At 40.5% G+C, this 14,954-nt stretch overlaps 1 protein-coding gene across 1 annotated transcript in view; it reads left to right on the forward strand.

The window, feature by feature from the left end:
- Nucleotides 1-14,954, forward strand: part of naaladl2 (N-acetylated alpha-linked acidic dipeptidase like 2) — an 894,403-nt gene that overhangs the window by 609,057 nt on the left and 270,392 nt on the right. The window contains exon 12 of the mRNA XM_074668343.1: nt 13,009-13,101. Within this exon, the coding sequence (XP_074524444.1) occupies nt 13,009-13,101 (93 nt within the window). The remainder of the gene's footprint in view (nt 1-13,008; nt 13,102-14,954) is intronic.

Below are 14,954 nucleotides of genomic sequence, written 5' to 3' on the forward strand. Positions count from 1 at the left end.
CCTGACGTAAAAACTGTGTAGCTGTGTTTCTGACAGAGCGCAGATCGAGTGTGGAAGCCTGAGATTGATACAGCATTAGGAGGTAATTTCTGCTTTCCAGAGCGTAAATATCTTATCTCAGCATCATCACTGCGTGCCTCGGTCACACTGATCACACTGCCACCTTCTGATCCTTCACTCCCTCACCCTGACTCTTCAGTCTTCAGCTCACCCTCCTCTTCCTCGTCTCCCTCCTGCTTTCCTATCCCTGTTTGAGGCAGCGTGCTACATCGTCATCGTCGTGTTTCCCGTTGTTCATTCGAACGCTCTGTCCATTTCCATTTGTTGGCCAATAAATCCAAGCGGCTGGTCACTGACTGGAACACTGCTTTCTGCTGTTTCCCATGTTGCACAGATAACAGACAGACACACACACACACACATACACACACATGCACGTCACCGTCATGCACTTGTGCTCCTAGACTCAGTCACACTGACAATCAATAATCCACCACCAAAAAGCAGTGGCCAAAGACACGAGTACGATTGATCCTCAGAGCAGGTGGGCAGATTGAGCATGTGCGCTTTTATCTGGTCCTGCTTTTGTTTCCTTCTGGAGCTCTGAGCAAAAAGTGTCAGCTGTATTTGATTTCAAGGTTTTCAGCTGTCTTTTTTGATACTTTTAGCTGCATTTAGCTTTGTAGAATATCTCTCATTTCTCAGTCAGAAACCATCCCTGCTCTGGCACACACACACACACACACACACACACACACACACACACACACACACACACACACACACACACACACACACACACACACACACACACACACTGTTGCTTTTGATCAGCACATTTTGAGTGTGTGTGAGCCCATCCCTGTTTATCCCCATTCTCTGAAGACAGGCATCTGTGTGGAGCGAGCTTTATGTACCCCGTACGGCTCTGCTAGGTGAGCCGCTTTTTGAGGTGTTTCCATGACATCAGATGAGTTGAAAAGAAGGAGGTAACGGGCTGGAGAAAAGGGAGGGAGGCAAAGAGAAGTTAAAGAGAAGGAGAGAGTTGTAATCTGGCTCCTATCGATTGGCTGCACCTCTGACCACTCCTGGGATCCCGCTATCATTTGTTTCCATCTGTCTGCCTCCTTTCATTTCACTCCTCTCTTTGTAATACCCTCGCTCCTTATTTTTCTCTTTTAATCCACATTCAATTAAGGCCGCTCCTATTGGCTGGCCATTGGTTAATTGCTCAGGGGCCCAGCATGGAAATCGTCAGACCTTAACGATCTCAGAGCACCCTGTGTGCCGGCTGTGAGTGTGTGAGATAGAGTGTGTGAGCAAATGTGGGTGAGCAAATGTGTGCATTTATGTCACTTTTTCCTTTCCTCTCCATTCTATACTTACAGTTATGTACTTTTACTTTTAAACTATAGCTCTTAACTGTTTGAAATATTTTGTTTGCTATGCAACACACAAGCCCATAATTGATCCTGTTAAGTTGGCTTACATATATATATATATATATATATATATATATATATATATATATATATATATATATATATATATATATATATATATATATATATATATATATATGCGCCTTATACTATGGATCAATATTGGTTAACTATGGCTACCGTAGTCGGGGGGCGCTGCCAAAGTAACAGCGCAGTGAAAAGAGGAATTCCAGTCTCACACCATTTGTGTGTGTATGAAGACCCCAAAATGGCACCTTTGAAGAGACATGCGTGGGACACAGAGTCCAAACTCAAGGCCATCAGTCACGCAGTAGAACATGGGAATAGAGCAGCAGCCAGAGAATTCAACATTAATGAATCATTGGTACGGAAGCAGAGGAAACAATAAGATGAACTGCGCCAGGTAAAGAAGACTAAACAGAGTTTCTGAGGGAACAAAGCAAGATGGTCACAGTTAGAGGACAAACTTGAGCAGTGGGTTGTTGAACAGAGAGCAGCAAGCAGAAGCGTTTCTATAGTCACTATTCAAATGAAGGCATCGGCGCTGGCAGGCGACATAAACATCAGTGAATTTAGAGGCGGTCCTTTTTGGTGTTTTCGCTTTATGAAAAGACGTAATCTCGCCATCCGCACACAAACTACTGTCTCACAGCAACTGCCAAAAGATTACCAAGAAAAATGCATCCTGCAAAAACAAGATCACTGAAAAGAAGATCCGACCTGAGTACGCACCAAATAAATAAATAAATAAATAAATAAATAAATATATATATATATATATATATATATATATATATATATATATATATATATATATATATATATATATATATATATATATATATATATATATATATATATATATATAATGTGTGTGTGTGTGTGTGTGTGTGTGTGTGTGTGTGTGTGTGTGTGTGTGTATTTATTTATTTATTTGTTATACCCAACAAAAACAAATCTTACCCCTGCTGTTTCAGGAACCATCAATAATAAATGCAGAGATAAGACTCTCAAAAAGTCTTAAAACTATACTGAAAGACCTTAAATTGGGAATCAAAAATTTTAACTGAGTCTGGCTTACTAAGAATTTTTTTTTTTTTTTTTTTACAAAACAAGGATATTGAAATTTCAATATGATACCTTCTGTCAGTTTTAGTAACTTCTATACTAGTTGGCTCACTGTGTGATGCTGCGAAACTTTCTGTCAGCAGTCTGTAGGCTGAAACACTAATAACCCTTTGTGGCTTATTGTACCAAGTCTGCCAGAGCATATCTGCACATTGTACATGTAGATTTTTGATGTACTTGCTGTAGTGTCAATTGTTCAGTAAAACTTTGGCTATACCTTAAAACAACCCCCTTTATTGCATATGGATAGACTTTTGTTCAGGCTAACCAAATAAATTGCTAAAGTAGTGCCATAAACCCAAAAAAGCAAAGAAAGAAAGAAAGAAAGAAAAATTTCATTCATGTTTTAAAATACAGAAATGCCATAGCTGTATCCTTCAGAAAAGTAAATGTAAAAAATGTGATGATGTGAAATTAACATAGGAAGCAACTGTGGTTTGGATCGTAATATTTTTCTTTTTTATGCTTAATAGTGGATTTCTTCAAACACATTAGTGCAGTGTTTCTCAATCCTGGTCCTGGGGCCCCCCTGCCCTGCATGTTTTAGATATTACCCCACTCCAGCACACCTGATTCAAATGAATGGCTCGTTATCAGGCTCGAGCAGAGCTTGATGACGAGCTCATCATTTGAATCAGGTGTGTTGGATTCGGTAACATCTTAAACATGCAGGGCAGGGGGGCCCCAGGACCGGAATTGAGAAACACTGCATTAGTGGAGGGAAACAGCGCTCCGAGACATGTTGAAAATGCAACAGAAAAGTATAACTCCACAAATTCTAGAAGCCAAAAAATATAATTAATCTATCTTATTCAGTTTTAGATCCACCACCACTGAAATGAATATGCAAATCTTAGCCAAGCACTAGCAACATGCTGGGCTCTTTAGGGTTAAAAAGTGATATATGAAGAGATCAAGTGGCTGCGTCCCTCTTGAGGTTTCAGTCATTTTGCAACAAAATAAACTGAAAAAGTGTGTGTTTGTGTGCCATCTTTACAAAGACTGACATTTTCTGGCCTGTGAAGGAGGTGAGTTTGAGATGTGGTGTCAGTGATGGAGGGCAGAGCAGAGTCACACTGCATGTTGAAGAAGTGTAGAAATGTTTCTATATCTTTACAGCACAACAGCTGTAAACATTCAAGAAAAACATTTTATTTATATCTTTCACTGCTTTCTGTGTCTGCTTTCTTGATGTTGGTTGATCACTTCTGCTTGCTTTAGTCCACAGCAGCTTCAGGTTGAAATAAGCTTAATATGAAGCCCAAGACCTAGGAGTGGTGGTCTAAGTGACAAAATGAACAATCTTTCTCTCTGGTTATGACAAAACACACTCAAATGCAGTGATTTAAATGTGATAAAATGAATGATAAGCATGCTGCAAGAGAACCCTAGCTGAGGAATATAGCTTCAACAAATTATCGTGTGCTTGATTTCCTTCTTTATCGTTCCTCATTTCCTTTTTCTGACACATGATATTCTTTCTCCCTCTCTAATTCTTTCTCTCTTTCACTGTCTCTCTCAGAACAAATGCCCAAAGTGTAACAGATTTCCGTGGCAATTACATTGCGAGACCACAGAGGCGGAGGCGAGCCAAGCAGAACAACTTGAAATGGCTTTATAGAAAGGACTCCCAGGCCCTTTAATTACACCACTATTGATCATTCACTTACGGCCTTTTCTTCTCAACTCTGCATTTAATACCCAGCAGAGAAGAGCTCTGGGATAATTCTCAATCTAGACTCCATGATTACATAGAAGCTCTTTTTCATTATGTGCTACTTATGCTTTAAATGTATGGCACCCTGGGCGATGAAATTAGTTGCTTTATTGCAAGATGTGATTTAATTGTTTGTCACCACAGGTGGTACTTCAGGATTGCTGATACCATCATCAGTGAAAGAAGAGGTAGACTTTGCAGACACTGCTGCTGTGATATAGAGATATTTCACATTAAAAATGTTCAAAAATGTTTTTTTTTTTTTTTTTATTTTGATTCCCCTAATGTATTTTTTGTTTCATTTTAAACATGTAACTCACACGTCATTGTTACTGTCTCTAGTATAAAGTGAATCATCTCACACAGCTCTATTACGTGACTGCTCACGCATCATCGACCAAGTGTGAACTATCATTACAATCATCAGCTCCTTATTCATGGTACCTTACAGTCTAGATTAGCAGAGCTAGCATGAAGGAATGGTGTTTTTAAACAAGTTTAAACTCAGAGTCATTTAATAAACCTTTCGACCACCAAGAAGAAAATGAAACTGTAAGATTTTAAGGGAAACAAAGAGATCACCATGAGGGCCAGAGCCTGTGGAATAAGCTAAGCTAAGGCTGATGTGATGTTTCAGTCTAAGAAAAGCCAAGCTGGGTCTTGAGTTAAGACTTATAGTAACCTTTTATTTCAAACCACAACTGTTAAAATGTTAGAGAAAAGTTTGCATGCATCACCTGAATTCCTTCACTGTCCAGTCGACATACATTACCGGTTTATTTGAACATAGATTTTTATGTTGAAACACATTGTGTTGAGAAGAGGCAAAATTATTATTCAGACTAATTGCAACAGCTTTTGTAATCTTATGTCAAGCTGACATAGAATAATGTGATAGAATAACAAATATTCAAAATCACATTTTACAGTGTGTATGTTCCAAATATCTGAGTTCACGAGACTCTGATCATGTAGTCTGGAAATACCACTACCCCTCATATGTCATTTTATAACAAATAGGTCTAAAGTCAGGCCTGGGACAAATTGTAGCCTGAGATCCATCCATCTGTCCGTCTGTCAGTCCGTCCATCCGTCCATCTCTTTATTTGTTTCGCAACAAATCAAAACAAGTGTTTTCTCAAAACACTGTCTAACATCATTAACAGGTCTAGACCTGTTAACTTTAATACATTTTTTGTTAACAGCTGCCCAACATCAAAACAAGATAAGGGGCTCTAATTTCATAGACCAGGCACAAGCGCAGGCGCACATGCCCAGCGCCAGCCTTCGCCGCATGAACAGGATGTGACCGGCACACTTTGCGAGTTTCCTGCAGCGCCAAGAGAGGCGCAGTCAAGGCACAGAGAGGCGCAGAGGAGCGCGTCCACGCCTCCCTCTGGGCAAATGGCAGAGAGGGAGGAGAAAAGCCATGAGTGGGTTTAACACAACCGAGCGCTGTTTTCACCAATCAAATGAGCGCCTCTCCTCGCCTTTAAATGCCCTGCGGCTGAGGCGCAGCATCTGATTGGTCTGAGTGATCCCCAGCACCGCGGAAACAGTGCTGGTAGCGGAGACGGTCAGAGCCGCTGTCCCTGCAGCAGGAGAATGGACAGCGGGGCGCATCTGAGGACACAAAGAGCATCACCGTGTGGGCCAGCTCCCAGGACGGATTTAATCTGTTCCTTTGTCATTAATAGGAGTACAAAATGAAGAGACAGTTACACAGCTGGCTTATCCATTCAGAATACTTTTGATCCACCTGCACTCCTGGTTTGTCATCACCAAATAGCAGAACCTTTGGTGATATACTGTATACTCTCCCAGTATCTACGCCTCATCCTCCTTACAATAATGTACTCCATCTTTTTAGATCACGTTAAAAATAAAGACTAAAACAGAGAAATATGGGAAATCACGGGTAAATCCTGAGTGACATACATTTATTTTGTCTCTTTTTTTGTTTTTTCTCTCCCACTTTTCTTTGAATGAAATGAAATGAGAAAACCAGATATATACTCAGTATCAGATGTAAAGGGTGTTTATTGTTTAATTGTAAGATGTGCATCAAACTTCCAGCTGCCGTCAGGTTAACTTTCCATTATGACAAACAGCTTTAATCTGACATCAGATGTGACGGGACAGTTAATATAGATATAAATGTATATGCTGGTTCAGACGGTTACATTAAATAGTGATTGCTGTGATTGTTTATTGCATTAAAATGTGTCTGACACTCTGGAAACCTGCCTCTGAGGCTTTGTTGACATGTGCGCCCATGTGCGCCTGTCACCAAATTACAGCTGCGTGGGGTGTGCTCAGCTTTGTGCTGAGAATAGACCAGGTTGGAGCTGGCGAGCTTTCAGCGCACTTTCTGCGCTGTTTTTGGCACGAAATTGTCACTTCGCCAACATGAATCTGCCAACACCTCCCCCTGGCGCGCCGTCACACCCATCTCTGCGCAGACGGTCTACCAAATTGTCAAATTGGCAGCGCACAGCGGAACGCCACGGAAATAGTCCATCTGGTTCGAAAATGTTTTCAGGGTCTGAACCTTCAAAAATAACCACACCTGGTGATTGGACGATCATTCTGCTCGTCACACTCATCACAGACCAGCATGAGGGTCTAGAAAAAGCTTTAGCATCTCAAAATATTTCTCTCTAGGTCATAAGAGTTTCTCAAGCCTCCTGAGAAAATTTCTCGGACTTTTGGTGACCTGGGATCTTGGATTCCTATTATTTAGAGAAAGCTTCCCCTGATCGCAGTTGTTTTGGAAGAAAATTTCTTTGTTCAGATCAACTTTTTTTCTGGATACAACGTGACGGATAAGGTACTTATCAATACAGTAACGTAGCACTGTTGTTTAAGACGTGACAACAATAATTTTGTGAGGCGTAGGCTATATGTACCGCTAGCAACCCATAATATCTGTAGGCTAATGTGACATTAAACTCACGAAATAGACACTGCGCAGGGTGCGCCAGGCTTGCGCCCCAGAATTAGAGCCCAAGGAGTTTTATCTCATCTTAACCTACCATGAGTAGAGTAGAGCATTTTAGCAAGTTACAATGGCAAGGAAAAACTTCTCTTTAATGGGCAAAAACCTCGGACAAAACCAGACTCATGATAGGCAGACACCTGAGGAGACTGGAATAGGGTAAAAGACAGAGAGGGGAGAGAGGAGAGATGTCTACAGAGACAAAAAGAGAGTGATGTAGCCACAAAGATAGACAGACAGACAGACGTAAACATAGTCATAGCTTAGCTTGGCGTTGTAGTGATGATTTTCATAACATATGACCCTAGCTTTCATCTCACTGTGAATTAACTTTGGCTCTAAATTATTTTCTCAACTGTCATATGGTCTTACCAAACCCCATCTGGTCTGGACTAACTACATTACCCAGGGTGCACTATGAATGAGTCTATGACATCACCCTTCCTGGGAACCCTTGTTCTTTTTGTTGTGTTTCTGTCAATATTTATTTACTTATTTATTTATTTATAATCTTGCCTCATGTTCTATGTCTTGTTTTACATTTGTTTTCACGAGTCACAAGTTATTCTTCATTGGCCTCCCTGAGTTATTTTCCAGTGATCATTTTCTCTTGTTACATTGAAATGTTTTTAACTCATGTTTCCTCTTTTATTTTGTAACTTCTTGCTCTTTATGTTACATGTCTTGCTTTACTCCCTGTCTGTTTTTTTTCCCTCCACTTTGATTTCACCTCATTAGTTTCACCTGTGTCCTGTGTTCACACCTGCTGCTTGTTACCCAGAGTGTGTTCAGTGTGTGTTTCCTCCTCTGATCATTTCATCAGTCTTGGTCTCTGAAGTTTTTCCTCTTTGATAAACCGCCTCTTTTATTTTTTGTATTTCCCTTTTTTTCTGGACACCTGAAAAACAACTTTCTTTTTGTCACTACATTTTTTTTGCTCTGCCCTTTTTATTAATACTACTTCTCAAAATTTTCATTTTTGGTCTTTGCTGTTGTTTTTTTTTCTAATAAGAGTATTGCAGGTTAAAAATTTCAGCCCTGTCTCTCAGTTGACATTATATAATGAAGTTATGTGTTTAAGCTTAGTATTTACAGTTTAACTGTTTTCCTTTTTTCCTTTTAAGTACATCAGAATAATCTATTTGGAAACAACTCCTGAAGATGTATTGAAATCTCTTCTTTCACATCTTTTTCAGCATGAACATCAGACACAGGCATCAGTCCCTTTAAGTATTTTCCTGAACTCTATACTCAGCGTCACCTCGTACCTGTAGCAGCAGCTCTATCTGTAAACCCATTTATCATGAAGGAGAATTACTGTGTGACAAATCTCTCGCTGCCCTCTGAGCGTACGTCTGCAGATTGAATACACAAATGGGGCCACATGTTCCATCCCTGCTCTTTAGCCAAAGTCATTTGTGCCAATGTCAAAAGTGATAAATGGGTTATGTGGCGCCTATGAGAGAAAGCAGTGAATTTTTATAATGTATTAAAAAGGAGCGAGGGGGCAAGGAGACAGGCAGGGAGGGATGGAGGGATGGAGGACAGGAGCGTGGCTGGGAAAGTGGGCTGTCACGCTGTAGTGCTGTGCTGTAGGCAGGGGACCTCTGTCACACGCAGTTTGAGCCACTGCTTCACATCTTTACTGGCACCTCGGCTCTATCTGCCTCAGATATCCAGCCATCGAACCCCCCCTGGAGCTCGCTGCCGTCCAGCAAGGCAGCAGAGCAGGCAGACACAATATCAAGTGACTGCTCTGTCAAATAGTCTGTATGGAATTGGAGTGTGTGTGTGTGTGTGTGATTTCCCTGCCATGGAAATGATATTTTCTACTTATGAAGGACATTTTGTTCCCATCAGGTTTCATCTTAGTCATTTTTCCACAAAGTTAATTCAAAAGTAGGATGGTGACGTTCAGTTTCAGTGTCCTTCCAAAGTCCTGTGGAATGGAGCTTTGTGCTCTCAGTGTTTCTTTGAGATATACAACCACAAAACTGTTTTTTAGAGCTGTCTTTCATTTTCATTAGCTGAACATAATCCAGTCATTTAAAGTGAGAGTGGCACAGATGCCTTAAGAAGTATGAAAAACTGCAAATTTTCATCTTTTGCTTCTGTAATTCATATTTTTGTAGGTGACGTCTTGGCGTTAAGAGTTTAAACACAACAAACATCATGTTTGCACGGATCCCTTTTGCATTGGTGTGAAGTTGCTTGGGCTTTTCCAGTTATCGAAAGAAGCAGTAGAAAGTGACAGTAGACGTTGTTATGATGGCAGAGTTTAAATAAATAAGGTGTCTGCTGGAGCTGCCTAAAGTCTCTGTCAATGATATACATAGAATCATCTAGCTATCTATTATAACACCATGTAGCAAATCGTATAAAGGCTTTAAAATGTACATGTCTTTTTTTTTTCCTTTGGAGCTTTGAAGGTAATTTGCTAACACTGGCTAGCCTGAGCTAGAAGACTTGCTTTCATGTTTAAAGTTAAGAGCTTCAGGTCAATCATATTTTAAAGTAAGTTATTCTGTGTATATACCTCTCACTTCATGTGTTTGTACTTCTAAAAAAGCATAAGGTAAACATGGAGCTTTAAGAGATCTCCCTGAAAGCCACTGATACAGAGCTCTCTGACAGAGATTCCTGTTCTAAACTTGCTATACATCTAGATGTAGGCTTTAAATCATTCTTGGTACATTAGGATCTCCGATATAAAAACCTAGCGCCAAGCTAACATAGAAATGGAAACTGCATTGATATGCTAACGGTTGGCATACAACGATAAAACTTGAGTTTTTTAAAGGGGACATATCATGCTGATCCATGATTTAATACTTACATATAATATAACACATTTGAAAACAAGACCTTTCACCCCCTGAATTTTCAAAAAATTAGATATTGTATTTTTTTCTGATATCCTAGAACGAGATTAAATGCCTCCGAAAATAGGTCATTGCCAGTTGGCCGTGAGATTTCGACCTTCGTGACGACACGAGGATCCTTTCTTTTTATTGGAGTAATCTGATAAAGCAGCTCCTCCTATGAGATGTCAGTTAGTCACACAACCGCCACCAAGGGATACACCCACCAAGAGCCGAGTATCCCTCCTCAGATGCCGAGCTACTCTGCTCTGCTGAGCAGCTCGGCTTTACATGGTGAATTAGCAGTTAAAACACTGTAGTTTTAACAGACGTAATACTTGTGAGACTGTGATATTTGCATGCTTGTTCTGACATGCTCTGTGAACCTGGACCACAATAATGCTGCAGTAATAACATAGTGATTAACTGACGGTAGAGGCGATCTTTAGACTACACTTTCAGCATGATGGATAAAACAGACAGAGAAAAGTGAAGGAGCAGGATGGAGCCCTGTTATAGAAACAGTTTATTGGTGAAGTCTGCCTATATTTCCACATATAAACTATATATGTTACAGTACCGCTTTGACTCACCACACTGAAGCGTCCTGAGATGATCTGTGTCGAGGTGGATTTTCTTCCTCCTGAGCTGCAGAACCGTCCGGCTCTGATTGGGTCCAATACAAAAGGACGTATCCTACACTCTGTCATTTTATTACTGCTATCAATGCCTTACGGTGAAGTTTTGGCAAACAGCAAACTCGCTCGGTCTGCTCCATTCAATGTGGCGATTTTGCAAATACTGCCATGCTGCAAAAACCGCCCCCTGGCTCTACCCCCTCTGCCCCTCTGATAGAACTGACCAATCAGAGCACAAAGGGCTGTGACATTGTGAGGTTACTGGAGGTCATTCTGGAAACTGAGTGTTTCAACGAGATCTTCAGAATGACCTAAAATGAGGATATTGAGAACGCTATTGTGGGGCAATGAAGGAACTAAATGACTTGTACTGAGGGCAGAAATGCTTTACAGGCATCCTAGTCTGGCATAGTGAAAAGGAGAAACAAGCATGATATGTCCCCTTTAAAGAAAACTTCTACTTTCATCACATACACACAAACAAATGTAATAGTCTTGCACAAGACATTCTTTTTTAATCCACTCAATATGTTATATAGCTCTTAATCTACCAAAAACGATTTAAGAGCACTTGGTGCTAGCTTGATGCTAATATATATTGGAAATTGCACTGATATGCTAGTGGTTAACATCCATCGATAAAACGTTGTTTTTCTCGCAAAATGTCAACTTTCATTACTGAACACACAAATAACTGACATAAATTCCTCGTAAGAGATTTAAGTTCAATTCATCCAACATGTTAAATCCTACACCACACAACAGTGGCTTGGAGATGGATGAAAGAGCTGTCATCCTGTCAGGACACTTGTGTACATTTGCACGTCTACAAACACAGCAACAACAAAAATGAACAGTTCTGGATGTTTTAACAACAAGCATTGAGTGGTACGTCACTCTACAGTCACCTGACATAAACATGCAACCTGATTTTCAACTGGATATATGTCATGCTCACCTGTGCATAACGCCTGTTGAACTTAAGTATGTCAGTTTTTTATTTAAAAAAAGTGCTGATAAGAAATACACAGAAACAAAAAAAACTCAAAACTAAAAACCTGAGAAAACAACATGTTAGATTAGATGGAAGAGCCCCCAAACATCATCTCAATTTGAAAGCTAATAAAACTAAAGAGAAGATATTTGACCTTGGGCAGTTGGATCACATGATCTTGTTTCAAGAAGTCACAGTCTAACTGAGCAAGGGGACTCATAAGTATTTTGGCATCCAGATAGACAACTCACTTAAGTGTGTTGTTCAGTGCAGAGTTAAAACATGCTACACTTTCTTCATAGTTCCCACCAAAAGGGATGTGACCTCAACTGGTTTGGGTCATGTGACTTTGAAGCAAACCATTGCTGATTTATAGGGTTTTTCAAAGGGTTACATGGTTGACACAATTTTCTTGGACACAAAGTGAATTATTTTATCTAAATTAATTGTTAAAAGGGTTTCTCAAACACATTTTTTCATGTTTTAATGATTATTTTGAACAAATACCACTGGAAATAATATTCACAACCATGTATTCTGGTCTTTATTGGAAGAGCAAACTTGACATTTCAGAAATTGGGCAGCACAAAAAATGCTAATCTCAACACATGATTAGTATCTTTTGCTAAATAAATGATGGAACCTGCTAACTTTCTATATTGCATGAAAGTGAAATATCAGCCAAATGACCCACTGTGAAATTGGTCATTGCTTGGAATTAATATTTAGTAAATTTGATAAGTTTATCCCATGGACTTGAAGAAAGAAAATGTACCCCTAGTTATAGGATCCAACACAGAGAAAATCAATGTGTTCTACTATTTCAGGACTAGTGGCTGGTTTAATAGTTGACTCAGTATCTCATTATAACGTGAGCAGCCCCACACCATGAACTGCAAATTGCTTTGGACCTATCCCTCTTAGATTTCTGTTGTTTTTCTTGGAATAGTTTAAGTTAATGTTGGTAAAACAACACAATTATAGATAGCGACTGTGAATCATGCTGTTGGTCCATTACTACTTAAATTAAGGTTTAATCTTCTCATGTATCATCACAGCAGCACGCACAGTACATCAGTATCACTCGGGAACTCACATAATGAAAACTTATCCAACGCTGGATAAAATCAGGATCCTGTTCATCACTGACTGATATTATTTTCTGTCCTGATGTTGCTCAGCACATTGTTTGTCTTTTATTCCTTCCAGAGCGGAAGAAGATCACCCTGACCGTTGGGAACCTGCTGTCATACAAGAAAATCTACAATGTCGTGGGATACCTGAAAGGAAGAAGGAACCCAGGTTTGTAAAACTACTTTGGAGTATTTGACTCAAAGTGAGACTTGTTTGCTTCAGACTCTGAATAAGGCAGAGCTATGTAAAATGGTACATGGTGTATCTTTGTATCCACCATCTTTCAGATTTGTTTCAGATAAGGTCCTTAACTGAAAAAGAGAAGTAGAAGGCCTGAAATTGCACAGCTTAAAATAAAAAAAGGCATGCCCAACCAAAATTTACTGGAAATGCAAGTGCATAAATTCCACGGTGCCTGATCTGGTCTTTTAACTGTTATCAAACCAATCATCATGTCTGCTCTGCTTTGCTGTAAGAGCCACATGCACCTGCAGGGAACAGTGTTGCGTTCAGGTCTTTTACTTAGTGACATTTATTTAATATGAAAGTAACTCCTAAATGCTTGATTTCTTTCACCATTACTTTTAGTGATTCTGTTTAAAAATCAGTCTCTCTGTGCTCAAACATCCTTGTTCCATCATCACAAAGCTTACCTGTCAGGTGTTTCTTGATACCAGGTGATCAGTGATCAGTTTTTCTGCATAAAAACCAGCAAACTCTGCTTCTCACCAAGGAATATGTTCTCCATTAGGGGGTGATGTAGGCAAAATTTGTCAGGATGAGTGAATGGAAAAGCAGTTATTTTCACTGTACTGGATCAGTAGAATTCATTCCAAAGACTTGTTCACCAAAATGTTCACTACTCCTCTGCAGCTGTGCCTGAAAATCAAAATTCAACGAGCACAAAAATGGCCAAAAGTTTAGTTTGTGCTGAGAACGGCTGGTGGTGAATAATAAGTCGATGAGCTGAGAGTTTAGTGGGATAAAGCTACACTCTGAAAATGAGAGCCACTAAAACAGTCATGTTACTGGTTACATCAAGTTTGAGGAAACACATAAACCTGTGAAGCTAACCCTGACATGTACAGTATGGGAAGAAGGACAGACCAATATTAAGGACTGGTTTTTGAGTGGGTCTGGTGCATCAGTCCCCACTTACTTCACAGCTGAAGCCACGTTCCTGGATTATAATGACGTCTTATGGTACGGCCACACCAAACGCAAATTTGCGGCGCGATTACATACAAAGTCAATGCAAAGATGCGTTTAGACACCCATTCGCCTCAGCCGGCTCGTTTGGGGCATTTGCGCGTTTGGAGCGTTTGCACGATTGGATGGCAGACGCGAATTCGCTCGAGTTGAAAAAATTGAACTTTTGTTGTGAATTCGCGTCAAGGCTTGCAGTGGCTGCCAATCAGCGATGACATTCCCCCACAACGTCATTGATTTGATGACGTTGGGGGGGAAACGCCACCTGCTCTGGCTCCAACTCCACCGGAAGATGGAGGAGAAAACAATCTGTGCGGTTTGTCATCATCCAGAGTTATACGATGTGACATGTGTACTCTACAGAGACCAGAAAAAAAGCAGCAGGCTTGGGTGAAAGTCTCTGAGGAGACAGGTTTTGAAGGTAAGTTCCGTAAATACTCGTTTCCAGCTGGATTTGCCTGCACGGGTTATCACTGAGTCCGACTGTGTTTTCCTCAGTGGAGTTTTGAGCCTGATAGAGAGGAGGGAGGAGCGGGGCAGGAGCAGAGCCAGGGAAAAGATGGAAGTTCTCTGTGCTCCTCTCTTTCCTCCACCCCTTCATCATCCCCAGGGAGACCTCCAGGAACATGGGTCGGGGGTTCGGGTGGTCGGAGGTCCGGGGGATCGATGATGAGATCGCAGGGAACAGCCAGGCAGGGCCAGTGGAGGTGGATTACCGGGGAGAAGCAGCAGGCCTTGATTGTGATCTCCAAAGCTTTCACACACTCTCCTGTCATGCTTTTGAAGCCACAGCTCATTGTTTTCAGATGCTC

The sequence above is a fragment of the Halichoeres trimaculatus genome, unplaced genomic scaffold (assembly GCF_033239565.1).
Source record: "Halichoeres trimaculatus isolate MK-OKI-2021-1 unplaced genomic scaffold, fHalTri1.1 fHalTri1_scaffold_4, whole genome shotgun sequence".
In the NCBI taxonomy this organism is placed as follows: Eukaryota; Metazoa; Chordata; class Actinopteri; order Labriformes; family Labridae; genus Halichoeres; species Halichoeres trimaculatus.